This window comes from Puma concolor, chromosome B3 (genome assembly GCF_028749965.1).
Source record: "Puma concolor isolate L17-30 chromosome B3, mPumCon1.1.hap2, whole genome shotgun sequence".
NCBI lineage: Eukaryota > Metazoa > Chordata > Mammalia > Carnivora > Felidae > Puma > Puma concolor.
Window position 1 is genome coordinate 131,190,547 of NC_141672.1, and position 22,413 is coordinate 131,212,959.

Sequence of the window (22,413 nt, forward strand, 5' to 3'; positions counted from 1 at the left end):
AATATATGCTGTCAATGTGGCATCTCAAATCAATGGGATAAAGATGAACTTTTTAATAAATGGCTGTTGGACAACTAGATAGCCATTTGGAAAATATAAGACCCATACCTAAGAATAAACTCCAAATGGGTTTTTAGGAATCTAAATATAAAAGATGAAACTATACTAATACTAGAAGAAAACATTGGTGAATTCCTCTCTAACTTTGGTGTAGGGAAAAGGATCCTAAATTTAACTCAAAATTCATAACCAATAAAAGCTTGATAAATTTGACTATATAAAATAATAAAATTTTGCCTGACAAAAGTATCACAAAAAGCCAACTGACAAATTGGGAGAAAATATTCATAGCCTATAACAAAGGGCTTATATCCCTAAATAAAATAAATAAATAAACAAACAAACAAATAAATAAATAAATAAAACTCTTAAAAATTGAAGGAGAGAGGGGCATCTAGGTGGCTCAGTCAGTTAAGTGCCTGACTTTGGCTCGGGTCATAATCTCGTGATTTGTGACACAGGCTCTGTGCTGACAGCTCCAAGCCTGAAGCCTGCTTCAGGTTCTGTGTCTCCCTCTCTGTCTGTCCCTCCCCTGCTCACCCTCTGTCTCTCTGTCTCTCAAAAATAAATAAACATAGGGGCCCCTGGGTGGCTTAGTCGGTTAAGCATCTGACTTCAGCTCAGGTCATGATCTCTCAGTCCGTGAGTTGAAGGCCCATGTTGGGCTCTGTGTTGACAGCTCAGAGCCTGGAACCTGCTTCAAATTCTGTGTCTCCCTCTCTCTGCCCCTCCTCTGCTGACACTCTGTCTCTGTCTCTCTCTCTCAAAAATAAAGATTAAAAAAAAAAAAAAAAACACAAAAAATTGAAGGATAGAGACCAAAACCCCAATAAACAAATGGAAAAAAGACATGAACTGACACACAAAGATTAAAATGGCCTTCAAACATGAAAAAATGTTCAAGTTCACTCATTATAGAAAAAGACAAGTCTAAACATTGATATATTTTCTCACAGACAGGTAAAAATTTTAAATATAACAACATTCTGTTGGTGCAGTTGTGGGGAAACCGGCATTCTCATACATTGTTGGAGGAAGTGCAAATGGGCAACAACTTCTCTGGGAGGTGAATTTGGCACTACTTAACAAAACTACACAGGAACTTACTCAGCAATCCTACTTCTAGGACTTTACCCTAAAGATAAATATCTAACATTATGAAGATACATGTGCTTAAGCGTATTCATTGATACATGCAAAATACTAGAAACAACTTCTGTGACTATTCACGGACGACTGTTGTACATCCATACCATGTGGTGCTATGCAACTATAAAGAATGGTGAAGATTACTAGGAACTCACCACTTTTGGGGGTGATTTCCAATTACACTGTATTTTGTTATTTGGTTTTGTTTCTCTGATTTTAATGAAATCAAATTGATCAAATTTTTCACTATGGTTTGCTTCAGAAGTTCCTTACACTAAGTCAGAAAGTTGTTTTCTTGTATAATGACATTGTTCTACTTTAACTCTTAGGTATTTAATCCATTTGGAGGCTACCGTCTTGTGTCATGTTAGTAGGAATCCAGTTTTATTTTTCTCTATGTAGTAAACTAATTTTACCAACTAATTTTACCATTTTGTGGTGTGGAAAAATGGCTTAATATTTTTGGGAAGAGATTCCTACCCCACCCCTTTTAATATTCTAATGAACTGTGAGCTGTTTTTTAAATTGATACATAATTGACATGTAACATTGTGTAAGTTTAGGGTATACAATGTGTTGATTTGGTACATTTATATAATGAAATATGATTACTACTGTGTAATATCTCCATCATATCACACAATCATGGTTTCTTTTTGTGGTGAGAATATTTAAGATTTAATCTCTTAGCAATTTTGAAGTATATAATACAGTATTAATATAATCAAAATGCTATGACCTAGATCGCCAGAATGTATCCATGTTCTAACTGCAAGTTTGTGCCCTTTGACCAACATCTTCCCAATTCCTCCAACCCGCAGCCCCTGGAAACCACTATTCTTGTCTGTTTCTACAAAGTTCAGTTTTTTGAGATTTTGCATATAAGTGATATCATACAGTATTCATCTTTCTCTGATTTATCTCACTTAGCATAATATATTTAAGGTCCATCCATGTTATCCTGAATGGCAAGATTTCCCTCTTTCTCATGGCTGAATTATATTCCTGTGTGTGTGTGCGTGTGCGTGTGTGTGTGCCTGCACATGTGCGCACACCCCCTCATCTTTATCCATTCGTCCATTTTTTTATCCAACTTAGGTTGTATCTTGGCTATTGTGAATAATGCTGCAGTAAGTGTGGGGGTACAATTATCTTTTTTATATCTTGTTTTTCTCTCTCTCAATATATACCCAGAAGTGGGATTTTCTGGGTCATACGGTTGGTTGTTTTAATTTTTTTGAGGAACCTCCATACTGCTTTCCATAGTGACTGAAGCTATTTATATTGTCACCAGCAGTGCATGAGGGTTGTTTTCTCCACACCCTCACTAATACTTGTTACCTCTTTTCATTTTTTAAAGATTTAAAAATTTTTATTATTAAAATTTTTTGAGAGAGAGAGAAAGAGAGGGAGAGAGAATGTGCACGTGAGTGGAGGAGGGGCAGAAGGAGAGGGAGAGAGAGAATCTCACAGGGCTCAGTCTCACGACCATGAAATCATGACCTGAGCCAAAATCAAGAGTTGGGTGCTTAACCGACTAAGCCACGCAGATACCCCAATTTGTTACCTCTTTTTGATGCAAGGTAAGGGGATATTTCATTATGGTTTTTATTTACACTTTACTGATAAGTTGAGCATCTTTTCATGTACCTGTTTGTCATCTTGATATCCTATGTCTTATTTGAAAAAATGTCTGTTTAGATCCTCTGCCCCTTCTTAAATCAGATTGTTTTTAATACCATTGATTTGTATGAGTTTTTCTATATTTTGGCTATTAACCCCTTACCAGATATGTGGTTTGCAAATATCCCCTCCCCCCCATTCATAGGTTGCTTTTTAATTGTGTTGTGTCTTTTGCTTTTTAGTTTGATGTAGTCCATTTGTTGATTTTTGCTTTTGTTGTTTGTGCTTTTGGTATCATCTCCAAAAACACATTGCCAAGACCAACGTTAAGGAGATTTTTTCTGTTTATTTCTAGAAGTTTTATGGTTTGAGGTCTTATGTTTAAGTCTTTATCTGTTTTATCCATTTTGAGTTAGTTTTTGTGAGTGGTGTAAGATAGAGGTACAATTTCATTCCACATGTGGTCATCCAGTTTTCCCTACACCATTTTTAGAGACTGTCCTTTCCCTACTAAGTAACTTGGCTCCCTTGTCAGTATTTGTTGACTGTAGGGGCGCCTGGGTGGCCCAGTTGGTTGAGCGTCTGACTCTTGATTTTGGCTCAGGTCATGATCCCAGGGTCATGGGATCAAGCCCTGCATCAGGCTCCGTGCTGAGTGTGGAGCCTGCTTAAGGATTCTCTCTCTCTCTCTCTCTCTCTCTCTCTCTCTCTCTCTCTCTTTCTCTCTCTCTCTCTCTGTCCTTCTCCACTGTTTGTGCTCTCTAAAATTAAAAAAGTAATAATTAAAAAAATATTAGTTGACTGTATATGCAGGGGTTTATTTCTGGGCTCTCGATTCTATCCCATTGGCCTATGTGCTTGTTTTTATGCCATGCCCACGCCATACTGCCATGTAGTATAGGCTGAAATCAGGAAGTGTGATGCCTCCAGGTTTGTTCTTTTCAGCATTTCCTAGGCTGTTCAAGGTCTTCTGTGGCTCCATATAGATTTAGGATTGTTTTTTCTATTTCTATGGAAAACACCATTGGGATTTTGATACAGATTGCACTGAATCTACAGTTGGCTTTGGGCAGTGGGGACTTTTTAACAATATTCTTCCCATCCACGAACACGGGTTCCATTTCTTTGTGTCATCTTCAATTTCTTGCATCAAAGTCTTATAGTTTTCACCCTACAAAACTTTCACATCCTTGATTAGATTTATTCCTGAGTATTTTATTTAGATGCTACCATGAATGGGATTATTTCTTTTTTAGATGTTTTGTTGTTAATGTGTGTAAACATAACTGTTTTCTGTATGTTTATTTTGTATCCTATAAATTCACCGAATTTGTCAGTTCTAGTGATTTTTTGGTGGTATCTTTAGGATTTTCTATATTATAATATATCATTTACAAGCAAAGACAGTTTCACTTTTTCTTATTTGGATGCCTTTTATTATTTTTTTCTTAACTGATTGCTCTGGCTAGGAGTAGTGACAGTAGGTATCTTTGGCTCGTTCCTGGTCTTAGAGGAAAAGTTTTCAACCTTTCGCCATTGAATATGATGTTGGGTGTGGGTTTGTCATAGATGGCCTTTATTGTGTTGAGGTGTCTTCCTCCTGTACTCAATTTGTTGAGCATTTTTATCATGAAAGGTTGTTGTGCTTGTCAAATGCTTTTTCTGCATCTATTGACATGATCTTAAGATTTTTATCTCGTTCTATTACGGTGTATCTCTTTCATTGATTTGATTTGTGTGTATTGAACCACCTTGCATTCCAGGCATAAATCTCACTTGACCCTGGTGAATGATCTTTTTAATGTGCTGTTGAATTTGGTTTGCTAATATTTTGCTGAGGATTTTTGCATCTATGTCAATCCGGTATGTCTGTCTGTAATTGTCTTGTAGGCTCCTTATATGACTTTGGTATCAGGTAATGTTGGCCATGTAAAATTAGTTTGGGGTTATTTCCTTCTCTTCAGTTTTTTTGAATAGTTTGAGAAGGATTGTCATTGATCCTTCTTTAAATATTGGGCAGAATTCACCAGTGAAACCATCTAGTCCTGACTTTCCTGTGTTGAGAGGTTTTGATTACTGATTCAGTCTCCTTACTTAATATTTGTCTGCTCAGACTTTCAATTCTTCATGATTCAGTCCTGGTAGGTTGTATGTTTCTAGGAATTTATCCATTTCCTATAGGTTATCCATTTTGTTGGCATATAATTATTTATAGTAGTCTCTCATATAGTATTCCTGTAGTATCAGTTGTAATGTCTCCTCTTTAATTTCTGATTTTGAGTCCTCTGTTTCTGAGTCACTCTAGCTAAAGGTTTTTCAGTCTTGTCTTTATTTATTTATTTTTAATTTTTTTAAATATGAAATTTATTGTCAAATTGGTTTCCATACAACACCCAGTGCTCATCCTAACAGGTGCCCTCCTCAATGCCCATCACCCACTTTCCCCTCCCTCCCACCCCCCATCAACCCTCAGTTTATTCTCAGTTTTTAAGAGTCTCTAATGGTTTGCCTCCCTCCCTCTCTAAATTTTTTTCCCTTCCCCTCCCCCATGGTCTTCTGTTAAGTTTCTCAGGATCCACATAGGAGTGAAAACATGTGGTATCTGTTTTTCTCTGTATGACTTATTTCACTTAGCATAACACTCTCCAGTTCCATCCATGTTGCTACAAAAGGCCATATTTCATTCTTTCTCATTGCCACGTAGTATTCCATTGTATATGTAAACCACAATTTCTTTATCCATTCATTAGTTGATGGACATTTAGGCTCTTTCCATAATTTGGCTATTGTTGAAAGTGCTGCTGTAAACATTGGGGTACAAGTGCCCATATGCATCAGCACTCCTGTGGGTAAATTTCCCTTGGGTAAATTCCTAGCAGTGCTATTGCTGGGTCATAGGGTAGATCTATTTTTAATTTTTTGAGGAACCTCCACACTGTTTTCCAGAGCAGCTGCACCAGTTTGCATTCCCACCAACAGTGCAAGAGGGTTCCCGTTTCTCCACATCCTCACCAGCATCTGTAGTCTCCTGATTTGTTCATTTTAGCCACTCTGACTGGCATGAGGTGATATCTCAGCGTGGTTTTGATTTGTATTTCCCTGATGAGGAGTGACGTTGAGCATCTTTTCATGTGCCTGTTGGCCATCTGGATGTCTTCTTTAGACAAGTGTCTATTCATGTTTTCTGCCCATTTCTTCACTGGATTATTTGTTTTTCGGGTGTGGAGTTTGGTGAGTTCTTTGTAGATTTTGGATACTAGCCTTTTGTCTGATATGTCATTTGCAAATATCTTTTCCCATTCTGTCGGTTGCCTTTTAGTTTTGTTGATTGTTTCCTTCGCAGTGCAGAAGGTTTTTATCTTCATGAGGTCCCAATAGTTCATTTTTGCTTTTAATTCCCTTGCCTTTGGAGATGTATCAAGTAAGAAATTGCTGCAGCTGAGGTCAAAGAGGTTTTTCCCTGCTTTCTCCTCTAGGGTTTTGATGGTTTCCTGTCTCACATTCAGGTCTTTCATCCATTTTGAGTTTATTTTTGTGAATGGTGTAAGAAAGTGGTCTAGTTTTATCCTTCTGCATGTTGCTGTCCAGTTCTCCCAGCACCATTTGTTAAAGAGACTGTCTTTTTTCCATTGGATGTTCTTTCCTGCTTTGTCAAAGATTAGTTGGCCATACTTTTGTGGGTCCAATTCTGGAGTCTCTATTCTGCTCCATGGGTCTATGTGTCTGTTTTTGTGCCAATACCATGCTGTCTTGATGATGACAGCTTTGTAGTAGAGGCTAAAGTCTGGGATTGTGATGCCTCCCGCTTTGGTCTTCTTCAAAATTACTTTGGCTATTCGGGGTCTTTTGTGGTTCCATACAAATATTAGGATTGCTTATTCTAGCTTCGAGAAGAATGTTGGTGCAATTTTGATTGGGATTGCATTGAATGTGTAGATTGCTTTGGGTAGTATTGACATTTTAACAATATTTATTCTTCCAATCCATGAGCATGGAATGTTTTTCCATTTCTTTGTATTTTCTTCAATTGCCTTCATAAGCTTTCTATAGTTTTCAGCATACAGATCTTCTACATCTTTAGTTAGGTTTATTCCTAGGTATTTTATGATTCTTGGTGCAATTGTGAATGGGATTGGTTTCTTTATTTGTCTTTCTGTTGCTTCATTCTTAGTGTATAAGAATGCAACTGATTTCTGTACATTAATTTTGAATCCTGCAACTTTGCTGAATTCATGTATCAGTTCTAGCAGACTTTTGGTGGAGTCTATCGGGTTTTCCATGTATAATGTCATGTCATCTGAAAGTGAAAGCTTGACTTCATCTTTGCCAATTTTGATGCCTTTGATTTCCTTTTGTTGTCTGATTGCTGATGCTGGAACTTCCAACACTATGTTAAACAACAGCAGTCAGAGTGGACATTCCTGTCATGTTCCTGATCTCAGGGGGAAAGTTCTCAGTTTTTCCCCATTGAGGATGATATTAACTGTGGGCTTTTTATAAATGGCTTTTATGATGTTTAAGTATATTCCTTCTTTCCCGACTTTCTCAAGGAGATGCTGAATTTTGTCAAATGCTTTTTCTGCATCGATTGACAGGATCATATGGTTCTTATATTTTCTTTTATTAATGTGATGTATCACACTGATTGATTTGCGAATGTTGAACGAGCCCTGCATCCCAGGAATGAATCCCACTTGATGATGGTGAACAATTCTTTTTATATGCTGTTGAATTCGATTTGCTAGTATCTTGTTGAGAATTTTTGCATCCATTTTCATCAGGGATGTTGGCCTGTAGTTCTTTTTTGCTGGGTCTCTGTCTGGTTTGGGAATCAAAGTAATGCTGGCTTCATAGAATGAGTCTGGAAATTTTTCTTCCCCTTCTATTTTTTGGAACAGCTTGAGAAGGATAGGTATTATCTCTGCTTTCCATGCCTGGTAGAATTCCCTGGGAAGCCATCTGGTCCTGGACTCTTATTTGTTGGAAGATTTTTGATAACTGATTCAATTTCTTCACTGGTTATGGGTCTGTTCAAGTTTTCTATTTCTTTCTGTTTGAGTTTTGAAAGTGTGTGGGTGCTTAGGAATTTTTCCATTTCTTCCAGGTTGTCCAGTTTGTTGGCATATAATTTTTCATAGTATTCCCTGATAATTGCTTGTATTTCTGAGGGATTGGTTGTAATAATTCCATTTTCATTCATGATTTTATCTACTTGGGTCATCTCCCTTTTCTTTTTGAGAAGCCTGGCTAGAGGTTTATCAATTTTGTTTATTTTTTCAAAAAACCAACTCTTGGTTTCATTGATATGCTCTAGTTTTTTTAGATTCTATATTGTTTATTTCTGCTCTGCTCTTTATTATTTCTCTTCTTCTGCTGGGTTTGGGGTGTCTTTGTTGTTCTGCTTCTATTTCCTTTAGGTGTGCTGTTAGATTTTGTATTTGGCATTTTTCTTGTTTCTTGAGATAGGCCTGGATTGCAATGTATTTTCCTCTCAGGACTGCCTTCACTGCATTCCAAAGCATTTGGATTGTTGTGTTTTCATTTTCATTTGTTTCCATATATTTTTAAATTTCTTCTCTAATTGCCTGGTTGGCCCATTCATTCTTTAGTGTTCTTTAACCTCCATGCTTTTGGAGGTTTTCCAGACTTTTTCCTGTGGTTGATTTCAAGTTTCAGAGCATTGTGGTCTGAAAGTGTGCATGGTATGATCTCAATTCTTTTATACTTATGAAGGGCTGTTTTGTGACCTAGTACGTAATCTATCTTGGAGAATGTTCCATGTCCACTTGAGAAGAAAGTATATTCTGTTGCTTTGGGATGCAGAGTTCTAAATATATCTGTCAAGTCCATCTGATCCAATGTGTCATTCAGGTCCCTTGTTTCTTTATTGATCCTGTGTCTAGGTGATCTATCCTTTGTTGTAAGTGGGGTATTAAAGTCCCATGCAATTACCACATTCTTATCAATAAGGTTGCTTATGTTTGTGATTGTTTTATATATTTGGGGGCTCCCATATTCGGTGCATAGACATTTATAATTGTTAGCTCTTCCTGATGGATAGACCCTATAATTATTCTATAATGCACTTCTTCATCTCTTGTTACAGCCTTCAATTTAAAGTCTATTTTGTCTGATATAAATATGGCTACTCCAGCTTTCTTTTTGACTTCCAGTAGCGTGATAGATAGTTCTCCATCCCCTCACTTTCAATCTGAAGGTGTCCTCAGGTCTAAAATGAGTCTCTTGTAGACAGCAAATAGATGGGTCTTGTTTTTTTTATCCATTCTGATACCCTATGTCTGTTGGTTGGAGCATTTAGTCCATTTACATTCAGTGTTATTTTTGAAAGATCTGGTTTAGAGTCATTGTGATATCTGTAGGTTTCATGCTTATAGTGGTGTCTCTGGTACTTTGTCTCACAGGATCCCCCTCAGGATCTCTTGTAGGGCTGGTTTAGTGGTGATGAATTCTTTCAGTTTTTGTTTGTTTGGGAAGACCTTTATCTTTCCTTCTATTCTAAATGACAGACTTGCTGGATAAAGGATTCTTGGCTGCATATTTTTTCTGTTCATCACATTGAAGATTTCCTGCCATTCCTTCCTGGCCTGCCAAGTTTCAGTAGATAGGTGTGTGACTACTCTTATGTATGTCTACCTTTGTAAGTTAGGGCCTGTTTATCCCTAGCTGTTTTCAGAATTTTCTCTTTATCCTTGTATTTTGCCAGTTTCCCTATGATATGTCGTGCAGAAGATCAATTCAAGTTATGTCTGAGGGGAGTTCTCTGTGCCTCTTGGATTTCAATGCCTTTTTCCTTCCCCAGATCAGGAGGTTCTCTGCTATGATTTGTTCAAGTACACCTTCAGCCCTTTTCTCTCTCTTCTTCTTCTTCTGGAATTCCTATGATACGGATATTGTTCCGTTTGATTGCATCACTTAGTTCTCTAATTCTCCCCTCATACTCCTAGATTTTTTTATCTCTCTTTTTCTCAGCTTCCTCATTTTCCATAATTTTATCTTCTAATTCACCTACTCTCTCCTCTGCCTCTTCAATCTGTGCTATGGCTGCCTCCGTTTTATTTTGCACCTCATTTATAGCATTTTTTAGTTCCTCACGACAGTCTTGTCTTTAAAAAAACAAAAACAAAAACACAGCTCTTTTTTTCATTGGTCTTTAATTTTTTTTTTTTTTTTTTGGTCTCTATTTCCACTCTGATCTTTTTATTTTCTTCCTTTTACTAAATTTGGGCATAGTTCTTTTTCTAGTGCCTTGAGGTATAAAGTGAGGTTGTTTATCAGAGTTCTTTCTTGTGTCTTGATGTAGGCTATAAACTTCCTTCTTAGAGCTACTTTTGCAGTGGTGCCTGGGTGGCTGTTGGTTAAACATCTGGCTATTGATTTCAGCTCAGTCATGATCTTGTGATTTGTGAGTTTGAGCCCGGCATCAGGCCCTCTGCTGTCAGCATGGAGACTGCTTGGGATTCTCAGTCTCCCTCTCTGCCCCTCCTTGGCTCGTGTGTGTGCACATGTTCTCTCTCTCAAAAATATATTTTAAAAAATTTAAAAAACCAAGAACTACTTTTGTAGTATCCCATAGCTTTTGATTTGTTGTTTCCATTTTCATTTGTTTCAGGATACTTCTTGATTTTTCTTTTTCTTCTTTGACCTATTTATTCAGGAGCATGTTTTTTAGTCTTCATATTTTTACTATTTTTCCAGATTTCCTCCTGTTATTAATTTCTGGTTTCATACCACTAGAGTCAGAAAAGATAGTTGGTACTTTTTCAATCTTTTTAAATTTGCTAAGACTTTTTAAAAAAATGTTTATTATTTTGAGAACGAGAGAGAGTGTGTGTGAGCAGGGGAGGAGCAAAGAGAGAGGAAGAGAGAATCCCAAGCAGGCTCTGCACTCAGCACAGAGACCAATGCAGAACTTGATCCCACAAAACTGGATCATGACCTGAGTCATAATCAAGAGTTGGACACTCAACTGACTGAGCCACCCACGTGCCCCAAGACTTTTTTTTATGACCTACCATGTGATGTATCCTGCATTATTTCTGTGCATTTCAGAAGAATATGTATTCTGCTGCTGTTGGTTGGCATGTTTGTATATGTTTGTTTGGTCCACATGGTCTAAAGTACAGTTCAAGTCCAATGCTTTCTCACTGCTTTTTTATCTGCATGATCTATTGTTGAAAGTAGGCTATTGAAGTCCCCTTCTATGGTGTTCTCTATTTTTCCCTTCCAATCTGTTAGAATTCGCTTAATAAAATTCAGGTGCTCTGATGTTGGGTGCATGTGTGTGTGTGTGTGTGTGTGTGTGTGTGTGTGTGTGTGTATACACACACATGATTTTTGTATCTTCTTGATGAATTGACCCCCTTACTCTGTAGTGTCCATCTTTGTCTCCTTTTACCAGTTTTGCTCTCCCTTTGCATGGAGTTATCCTCTCCTGCCATTCTTTCACTTTGAATCTATGTGTGTCCTTAAAGCTGAGGTGAATCTCTTGTAGCATATAGTTGGGTCACTCTTTTGTTTGCCTATTTTGTTTTGTTTTGTTTTGGGGGTTAATTTTGTTGTTGTTGTTTTTATCCAGCCAACCTTTAAAAAAAATTTTTTTTAACATGTATTTATTTTTGAAAGACAGAGACAGAGCACTAGTTGGGGAGGGGCAGAGAGAGAGAGTGAGAGAGAGGGAGGGAGACCCAGAATCTGAAGCAGGCTTCAGGCTCTGAGTTGTCAACACAGAGCCCGATGCGGGGCTCGAACCCACAAACCTTCAGGTCATGACAACTGTGTATTCCTTGATGAGCACTATTGAGCTTCTCAGACATGCCTCTAGGGCCAGTGAGTAGCTAGGGACCAGGACAGGCAGCATTGGTGGCTGGAACCAAAGGTGTGCACACACTTGACTGTGGGGGGCCAGCTATAGTCGGATGTTTAACCAACTGAGCCAGCCAACCAGCCTGCCTTTTGATTGAAGAATTTGGTCTGTTAACATTTACAATAATTGACAGAAAAGGACTTACTTATGCCATATTATTGTTTTCTGGCTGTTTATAGTTCAATTCTTTTCTTTTTGTTGCCTTCCTTTGGATTTAAATGATTTTCTGTAGCAGTATATTTTGATTCCCTTCTTATGTGTATCTGTTGTAGATTTTTGTTTTGGAGTTCCCATGAGGTTTATATAAAAAATCTTATAGATATCACAGTGTATTTTATGCTGATAAGTTTAATTTGATCCCATATAAAAAATCTACCCTCTTCTTCTCCCTCCTTTTACATTTTTGAGGACACCATTTACATTGTTTATTGTGTGTCCATTAACAAATTGTCAAAGTTATACCTCTTAATCTTTAGGTGAATCCTTATCTAGCACATCACCATATTAACAGTATTAAGGTATTCTAAATCTGACTCTATGCTTATCTTTACCAGTGCATTATTTCCATATGTTTTCAAGCTACTAATTAGCATCCTTTTGTTTCAGCTTGAAGAGTTCCTTTTAGCAATTCTTATAATGTAGTTTAGTGCTAAGAAACCCCTTCAGCTTTCGTTTATTAGGGAAAGATTTTCTTTCACCTTCATTTCTGAAGGACAACTTTGCTGGGTGAAGTATTCCTGGTTGGCAGTTTCTTTCTTTCAGCACTTTGAATATATCATCCCACTCTTTTTGCCTGTATGGTATCTAGTGAGAAATCCACTGATAGCCTTATGGGGGTTCCCCTCATATGATTTTTTTCTCTCTGCCAGCTTTTAAAATTCTGTTTTTCATTTTAGATCATTTCATTATTCTTGGAGAACATTTTGGGTTGAAATTTTGTGGTGACATTACTTCATGAAATTGGACGTCCAATTCCCTCCCTGTGTCTGGGAAATTCTCATTAAGTTTTTCATTCCTTTCTCCCTCTCTTCTTCTGGGACGCCAGTAGTGCATACTTTCTTTCCATTATGTCCCGTACTCCTGTAGGCTTTCTTTTTCCTTTTCACTTTTTCTATTTGCTCTTCTAATTGTTTAATTTCAACTGATCTGCCTTCTAGCTAACTGTTCTTCTATTCAACTATGCTGTTGAAACTATTGAATTTTTCAGTTCATTGTGTTCTTTAGCTCCAAAATGTGTTTGGTTCTTTATGTTTTCTCTTGGTTGAGCTTCTCATTTTGTTCTTGTATTGTTTTCCTCATAGTTAAGTCATTTATGTGCTCTTTTGTAGCTCTGAGCAACTGTACTACAGTTATTTTGAATTCTTTGTCAGGCATTACCTGCATCTCCATTTTTTGGGTCCAGTTACCGGAGGTTTACTGTATCCCTTTGGTAGTGACCTGTTTCCCTCACCTTTCCAGCCTTTATGGACTGATTTTGGTTAGGAAAGCCTTTCACCTGCAGATAGGGGCACACTGGATCATGCTGTGACCCAGGTCTAGTGGTGCAGGGCAATAAATACAGGAGCACATGGCAGTAGTGGGTCCAATCGGGGCATGATGTCTCTTTGGCTCATGTCACTGGCATGCACACTGTTGACAACTGTGTATTCCTTGATGAGCACTATTGAGCTTCTCAGACATGCCTCTAGGGCCAGTGAGTAGCTAGGGACCAGGACAGGCAGCATTGGTGGCTGGAACCAAAGGTGTGCACACACTTGACTGTGGGGGGCCAGCTATAGGCACCTATGAAATGGCAGAAGTGACTTGACAAAGTTGTAGCGATGGGTGTCAGAGCAGATAGCAAGGGCTGAGGCCAATTACAGGCTCCCTGGCATTGACAGAACTGAGTGCCTGCTGTCCTAGGACTTCACACTGTACCCATGGGTATGCATGCTGCAGTGGAAGTCTGTGACAGGGTTCAGGTTGCACAAAAGGTGGGGGTCATGCAGGTTCTCAGCTGAAGGGAACAGCCATAGCTACAGGTGGGCATGGTGGTGCTGGCCAGTAACACAAGGCAGGGCTTGATCTTGACATGCAAGCAGCTGCTGGGGCCCCATTGCTGGTGTGTCTGCCAGTGGCTGCGCTGGCACTGGAGGAGCTAGTGACAGACAGGTGTGGTGATGCTGGCCAGTAACAGGAGGCGGGGCTTAGTGGTAATAGCGTCAGTTTCCTGGTTCTGATAGTAGTAGGATGGTTTTGTAAACGTTAACATTAGGGAAAGCTGGGGGAAGGATGTATGGAAACGCTTATTTTTGCAGCTTTTCTGGAAGTTAAAAATTAGTTCAAAGTAAAGCTTTAATAAAGCTTAAAAAGGGGGAGGGGGATTATACAGAGAACCCAGTTAGTACAACTGTGATTTTTGCTTTTTCTTCCCCAGCTGCCTTCGGCTGTTTTGGGACACGGTGAGCAGGCGCAAGATGTAAGAAAGTGACTGAAGTCTAGGACACGTTCTCTGAAGCTGGGAGAGCTACGTGTCAGCCTAGGTCATCTGGGAAGCAGACAGGGACGGAGTTGGGAGCTCAAGATTTCTTGCAGGAGGGAAGGGGCGTGCCCCAGGCTGTGTGCGGCCATTGGCTGGGGGCTGGCTCAGAGGAGCTCATCCTCAGCTCACACCCCGGGACAGCTGGGGATCGGGGCTCACCTCTTACTCTCTGGGCTAAGCACATTCTGCTGTGTGATGGCACTCGTGCCCTCGGCCCCTGAGGAGTCCCTCTCCTTAGTGTTCCAGGAACACTTCACTTTGTGAACCCCCTTCACTTTGTCTGGAAGGTGGGAAGAAACACTGGTTTCCTCAGTTCTACAGCAGGTGCTGCTCTGACCCTGTAGGGAGAGACCAGACAGGCAGAGGGGAGCAGGCTGGGCCCTCCAGCTGGCAGAGGGCTCCGACTGAAAAATCATCTTCTTGGCTGGTGCCAGTCGGACACAGAATCGGCTTAAAAGCAAGATAAAGCCTAGAGGAAGGCACCCGTGGGAGCTAACTAGGAAATCGCAGTGAATTGATTTTAAGTAGCTGCAGCTGTGATTAAACTATTTTTAGCCACAGGACTCCACCGGCTTTCAAAACCTGCTAATAAGAGCCTCACTGTAGCCAGCAAGTAAAACCAGCACCAAAATTTAGCTTTTCATTTGACAGCAAGAATCTGCTTAGTTAGGAGCTGGCTTAAAAGGCAAACCCAAGGAAGGGAACACTTTCCACACTTCCCAGTTTAAGACAAGTTTTCACACCTGTCACTTCTGAAATCAATTCATTTACTGAATCTGTCTTTTGCCGCTCAGTATCATGTATGCATTTTGGGTAAAACAAATCATCTCACCCCCTAAATTCAAAAAGACAGAACTTGCTATATATATCATCCGATCCCGTTTAGCAGTATTCCCGCCCGCCCCCGCCAACCCTGGCTCATCATCTATCCTGCGAGAAGTCATTCCTAGAGACTGGATGGGCTTACCGGGTCCACAGCAGCTGCAGTGATGGCCAGGCCCGCCGATGCTGGGGCCCGAACTGCCCACTGCTTCCTGAGGGGCCAAGGGCAGCCCAGAAGGGGAGGCCCCGGGAACAGCTACGAGTGAGGCTGGTGAGACGCCACGGTGATCTCCTTGACCGAGTCTCAAGGTGAGTAAAGGAGATCTGCAGGTGGGAGAGGCCTGTGAGCAGAAGGGAAAGGAGAGGGACTCGGGGGGACAGAGGGGCCAACTGGCGGCAAACACGACAGAGTCTGGAGTACACAGGAAAAGCCAGTCCGTCTTTACTGTAGTGAGTGCAGGATACAAATAGTTTACAACAACCTCTAGCATTTTCTTAACCATTTGATAAAAAGTTCACTATAATATTTATTGTATAATGAAGAAAAAACAACACATTCAGGGAAAAATTGAGATTAACTTATTTTTCTTAAAAGGTTCATCTCAAGGATGGCAACAAAGTCCAGCTTGTGCCGCCAAACGGTTTTACGTGATCAAACCGTGTACAGCTTCTTGTGTGAACTGTTGACTACAAACATTTACCAAATACATAAATCTCTTTTTAAAAAAGCCATTTTAAATATAGCAAAGCAGTGTCTTCTTGCACAGCAAAGTGAAGAAAGTTTCTACAGAGAAATAAAAGTTTTACATTTGTAAAATCTTTTTCACATTCTACTCATCTAGCTTCTCATGATCCGACGCCAGGAGTTTTCTGGTTCCTTATTTACTATGTATTTCTTGTGCGCATGATGGTTAATCAAGAAAATATGTTAATGCTTTGTTAGCTGTCCTTATAGGTAAAGGAAATGGTAAAACATATACTGTTCTTTTAGAACAAACCCCTGATTTAGTCTCGAACACAATGGACAGAATTAGGGCTCAAAAGATGGAGTTTTGATCGGGACCATCTGCAGACATACGATGGTGGCTCTGCTCTCAGTGTCGTGCTGGGCGGCGCACGGAGGGAAACTGTACTTCAACCAGTGCGGTGTACTCTAAGCTTTTTTTGTTTTTGTCTTTTAGTAATAAAATACTTCATCTGAAGGATAAAATTTTCTTGTGATGGTGTCATACAAAACACATGAGTCTAAAACGGTAAGAAAAGTCGGTTCTAAAGAAACACCATTCGTGTCTTCCCCGCTCTGAGTTGGTTTCCACCAGGAGATGTGCATGTGTATGTGTTTGTACATGGTGTCTGGGTGAGGGGTGTCTGTCAAGTCCGTATGCTCCACGTCACACTGGGCATACAGGAAGAGGGTTAACAGTCAAATATTCACTTCCTGAAAACGGAATACATTGTTACTTGGTCAGTGTAATTGAAATACAAACTCCGAGCCTTGTGTACTATAATTTTAGAAAACAGTAGTTGTACTGATTATAAACCTGCATAGAAAGAAAGACTATTGAGATACAGTCAGAAAAGCCATCTCATAAGGCACACAAGAAAATAGACAGTAAATGTGAATGTGTTAACTCCTATTCCAATGTACAGCAGAAGTTCATGAACATGCATAAATAATAACGAAAGAATCACTTAACACTTTCAAAGCTATAAATGGTTTACAAAGTGGTAAGGATCATCTTGGAAATTCAGTGTTGGGAGACTGTCTTGTTTCAATTAAGTGTGACCTTATGAAGAAATGTGCCTGTATGTAGTTCAGTAAAAGAAGTACATTTTAACAAAAAACTAATCCTTTCTGAGGACGAGCCAAATGTCTATACTGACGAGAGGAGACGGCACATCACCCTCCCTTTTTTGGCCTCTATCAAAAATTAAAACAGAATTCCATTTTTTTTAGTTATGAACGCCACAGGTTTATCCTGTACCTAATACCTATGTGTCAGTCAGGAAACCTGGCTGATGATTTGTCACAAATAGCATTATGAGGAAATTGTCAAAAGGAAGGCAATTTAGGGGGAAAAGCAAAACATAAGTAAAAACTGTAGGTAGCTGCTCAATATTAAGTATAAAATACAAAATAGCAGCAACTCTTAAACCCTTATTTTGAGTTTCTCAGGAAAGGGAGTATTTAAAAAATCTATGATGAAAGATATACAGGACTTTGAATTTTGTTTGTGGCACAAGCCCAGGAAACGCACGAACCTGCTATCACGCCTTCGCTGTCTTCCTGCAGGAGGAGTAAGGCCTTGTTCAGAAGCTAAGCTGAGTGCGGCACGGGCTCCATTAGGACGGCAGGCCGTGCCAAGGATCTGCCCACGAGAGAATTTCTCCCCACACCAAAGTGTCATTTCACTGCACAGAGAGTTCAGGATGGTAGGATTTTGTAACCAGCTGCATCATTCTATTTTAGAGGGTCAAGGAAGAAAAGATCCCTTCCCCCCAAAATTATTTCTCCCTAATCATTTACCACTTATAAAACCTTTGTGCTCATCTACTATTTTGCCATGATCTCTAATATTAGTTAAATTAGGTCAGCTTTTTCTACTATATTTTTTTCCTCACAAAAGGCAAGTTTTAAATAATGCCTTATAAAATCTGTTACAACACATTTTATATTTATGCAAGATGAACTTAACACCAGTTTTTTTTTTTTTTGCCACTTTGCTATTTATGTACACATATAAAATATATAATGATGCTCAACCCATACAGCACAAAGATTACAATGTAACATCACACATTCACCACCAGTGAGGGGAGAAACCCCTTTATACAATCCTCCGAAAAAGATTGGGCTAATAATTAAAATCCAAAGTACAGTATATTTAACAAAATAGTAAATATTAAACAGTGAATACTCTACTTGATAAGGATCTCGCCTTTTCCCCCCAAATTGGCGGCAATCCACAAAAATATACTTTTTAATCTGGTGACCATACAATACATAGGTACTTACATCAAAGGTGATAATATATTTAAGATGCTATATACACAAAGAGTTTGGCTCAACTTTTAATTTACATATAGAATAATAAGTGTTCATGGCTTTTTTTTTCCAAGGTTCTGCTTGCAAGATATTTTTGTTTTGTTTTTTTTCCCCTCTTAAAATAAAACTAAAAAGTTAAAACAAGATAAAGCTATTCTCTTAAAAAAAAAGTTACAACATACAGCTTTGGCTTATATAAATAATTCATAGCAGAATGTGTTCAAAAGTAGTGAATATAATTTTATATATAGTCATCAATTCATAAGGGTGTTTTCTTTTCTTTCATATAAAATATACATGAGCTAAAATCAGTTTCTTTAAGATATGAATGTAAAAAGAAACTTCTGACATAGTCCAATTATAACTTAATATATTAATTTATTTTGTTAATGCTCTATATTTCTAGGCTAGTATTTTCTGAATATCTCATGCGTGTTTTCTACTCTCTCTCTTTTATTAGCTAAAGATCACTTCTCTGACCCAATACATTTTTGCACGTGCAAAACAGTTATGTGTGGGGCTTTTTTGTTTTGTTTTTTAAAATATCAACAGCCCTTCCCATGCACCCCTCTGCAACAGAGACCCATGCCAGGCTGGGTAATTAATATAAATGACATTTTATGTACAGTATTGCTTTCTTGGTTCCTGCTTTTCTACTGCTCTGTTCTACAAAGCATTTTTCTTAAGTAACTACAGTCACTGCACAGTTAAATAAAACAAGTAGGGGCCCTCTAGGTTTCTGCAAGCTAGTGTGGGAGAATCATATATGGGTACACGTTTCTCTGCAAAAACTGGTTATCTTATGAAACAAGTAGTCCAAGGAAGTGCCAGACTAGACTCCGCCTACAGGGTGCTTTGTTTGCCATGGGACGCACATCTGCAGATCTACGAGGCAGGTAAGTGCCTGATTCTGTATGTGACACACACCCACACATACACACACTCACGCCCACATACATATATATATATAAAGGGATATATATGTATGTATGTACATATAAATATATTTAACTCATGTCCTTATTTACCAATTTAGATATGTAGGGCAGTTCACTGCAGTAACGCCACGTACAAACACCAGCCTGGAAGCCTTAGGTCACCCACGCGTCCATCCTCATTCGCTTTACAGAAGGGCTTTCTCTGTCTTCACTGTTCGGGGGTCGGCCAAGCACAATTGGAGAGTGGAAGTCGCCCCGCGGATCCTCCCGGTCACTACCGTCGTAGGAGCTGCTCGAGCTGCTCAGACTGTCCACGGGGGAGCGCCCCATTTCCTGCCGGGGCTGGGGGGGCTGGGGGGGCTGCGGCTGCGGCTGCTGCTGCTGCTGCTGCTGGAAGCCTGACGGGGTCATTCGATCCCGGGGAGGTGAAATTGGTTCTGACTTAATGTTGATGTTTTGGTTGGTATTAATGGATAAATTCGAACCCTGAGATAACTGCCCTCCAGCACTGAAGGAAGAAAAAAAAAAAAGACGTTAAGTGGTTTGTGAGCGCATCTGTGTAACCGGAGTGTATTACAGATACCGCCTGACCGAAATGCTGTCAGAATTCCCCAACACTGGTTTTAGTTACCTCTCCTTGGAAGAAAAAGAACAGGACAGATGGGAGCTTTAGAGGCTAGTTCGACCCGCACCCGTGGTACTCTATCAGGTGAAGTATGCAAAGCAGTGTCAGTGTCTGATGCTGTGCAGCAGACAGACGAGAGAGGAACAACACGGCAGCCTGGGTTCCGCTTCCTCTCTTCCTTGGTTTCTTCAGTAACATCACCCTACTTTCCAGGTGAGGAAAGGGTCTTGGAAAGGCTAACTTGCTCAGAGTAGTACAGCACAGTGTGTGCGTCCAGCCTGTTCCCCCATCCTGAGTGCCAAGCCACTTCCACTTGCTTCTGTGGGGCTATTTTTAGTGTGTTCATCAGGATGAACAGACGCCTCAAAGGCCAACATGCAAAGAAAATAAATGAAGGAAAATAACCTTTGCTTTCTCTGTGGATAGCAGGGGAGGAATGGCAGGGGTTTGGTATCTTGTGTGTGAATCAGGCTATGGGGATTCACGTGGGTTGATCCCAGCTGGCTCGCTGTACACACTGTACCTCACCAAGCAGAGTTCAACAAAGAGAACACCCCTTATGGGCAGGGTGAGGGGATCTGAGTTAAGAGAATGTAGGGTGGTGCCCAGGGGGAGTCAGGCGTCGCTAGCAGGAAGGAGAAGGAACAGAGCCTTTGCAGAACCGGGACAGCAATAGGGCTGTGTAGCTGGAGAGCATGTCAGCAGAGGAGACAGAAAAGCACACCCAGCTGGCCTCCATGAGGGTTGGCCACTTATTTTTCTATCCCTTATCTAATCACCAAAGCAGAGAAAACCCCCCAAAAAAGTGGTAGGTGGGCCTGAATACCTCAAAGCTGCCTTTTTCCAACACTGGAATCAGATATAGGGGTTGGGAAGGAGAGCTGGGACCGGTGGCTTAATCACTGGTGGGTAGGTAGGAGGTGCATACGGGTGACATCGGTGCCACAGTGCCCCTTGGTTACTATGTGTCTCTCTACCTCCATACAAGAGAAGGCTTGCTCCCCGAATTCCTTCAAGGAATGCCTAGTTTGCTCGGTATCCAAGCTATTATCTAGAATCATCATAAAGAAAATCTTTTCTCCAAACACTTGTACCACCTAAAAAAGAATCACTGTAGGACAGTCATGTGAAAGTCAACAGCGTGAAGACTGTAACAGCTAGAAAAAGAAAGTGCACGGGTTGGGAATAGAGATCTGGGGAAAATTTCTAGCTACTCACACCAGAGAGCTGAGGGCTGCTTGTCCTAAATGGTGTTGCTGCCAGGCCGACACCTGTCCCAGAGACAGCATTCCCGGCGAGTTGAAGCCCTGCAGGGCCGACAGGTCCGCACTAGTCAGCGAGTAATCTAAAACAAGGAAAGAAATCTTGCTTGTGTGTGTAATAAGAGGCCCGTGCAAAATAGGCTTTTCAAATAGTAGCTCCAGAAGCTCCTAGCTTGAGAAAAGCCAGGCACTTCATGACCTAAAACACCACACAGGTCTAACCCCACAACGGTTCTTCTTCTGGGAGGCCAACAGGTCCTGGCTATATTTGCTTATCTGGGATTATTTCAGTAAGTTTCAACTTTGTACTAAATGTTTATAAGTTTAATGTCTCACAAGAAGTTGAGATACTTTTTCCAGTAAATAGAAATAATGAAAAGGCCATTGCTAAAGGATGTTCCTACATAACCATTATTTTAAATGTGCCCAGCACTACCCTCCGGAAGAAGAGGGACAGGTCAGGCTGAGTCTGGAACAGCAGGTCTTAGGTTCTTGAAGTACAAGGGCAACAGGAAAGACACGGCACCCCTTCCCATGCAGCGCCAAGCTCAGTGGCATAAATCATACATTATTACACAACTGATTAACTGCATTTGCTCAAAGTACAGGGGCTGTCAAAGGTTTCTGACTGCCTGAAAAACAATTTCAAGTTCATGAAAATACTTAAGTGTTACAAGAGTACAATATATAATATAGGTTATTTTATATGAATGCTTCAGACACAAGTAAGTCACTTTGGCCAAAACTTAGGACATTAGGTATCATTCACACATAGAGTTATTTCAGTTCTTCATTAACACTTGTCTTTTCCATTTAGTTTTAAAGAGAGGTGGCAAAAACCCTTCTAGTTTCAACTGCTTTTCCATGTCTCAAGAGAGGTATTTAAATAAGTTGGTCTTCCTAGCAAATTAACGTCAATAAAAAAGGACCAGAGCGGAAACAGTGCAGGCGGTGCTCGGGTTCCGCCTGCCTCTACGCTTGCTCCTCATGCCACGGTCTCCTGACCGCCTGGTGCGTTCCCAGAGGCTGGTGTGGGGACACCCGAGCACCGCTGCCTTCCACAGCGCCCCCCTGTGCCTCACAACTCTCTCCACCTCCAGTATTCCCAACCCCCTACTTGCTAACTTGCTACATCCATCTGGATGTCCCTCCAAACCACTCAAATTTGACACCCAAGCTGGATTCCTCTTTTCCTCCAAACCTCCTCATCTTGATAAACGGCACCGACTTTCACCTCATTGCTGGTGCCAGAGGCCCGTGGGTGTTGATACTTCCCTCCTACTTCCACCACCAACCACCAAGGCTGCTCAATTCTACGTACTGTCTCTCCATACTGCCTGAGTCACCAGCTCTACCAGCACCACTCCAGTCCGAGCCATCAGTATCCGCCACTGGGGCCATTGATCCAGCCCCCCACGTGGGTTCCTTGCATGCAGTTTTGCCCCTCTGAACACTGCAGTCAATGTGATCTTAAAACAACAAA

At 40.3% G+C, this 22,413-nt stretch overlaps 2 protein-coding genes across 9 annotated transcripts in view; one reads left to right on the forward strand and one right to left on the reverse strand.

The window, feature by feature from the left end:
* Positions 1–18,282, forward strand: part of LYSMD4 (LysM domain containing 4) — a 32,774-nt gene extending 14,492 nt beyond the window's left edge. The window contains exon 3 of the transcript XR_015252841.1: positions 14,133–18,282. The gene's annotated coding sequence lies outside the window, so the exon portion shown is untranslated. The remainder of the gene's footprint in view (positions 1–14,132) is intronic.
* Positions 15,478–22,413, reverse strand: part of MEF2A (myocyte enhancer factor 2A) — a 165,487-nt gene continuing 158,551 nt past the window's right edge. For all 8 annotated transcript variants that reach the window (XM_086711421.1, XM_086711420.1, XM_086711417.1 and 5 more), the window contains 2 exons: positions 20,887–21,013; positions 15,478–19,551 (listed from right to left, as the gene is read on the reverse strand). In XM_086711421.1, coding sequence (XP_086567547.1) covers positions 19,197–19,551; positions 20,887–21,013 — 482 coding nt within the window. In that variant the 3' untranslated portion in view covers positions 15,478–19,196. The remainder of the gene's footprint in view (positions 19,552–20,886; positions 21,014–22,413) is intronic.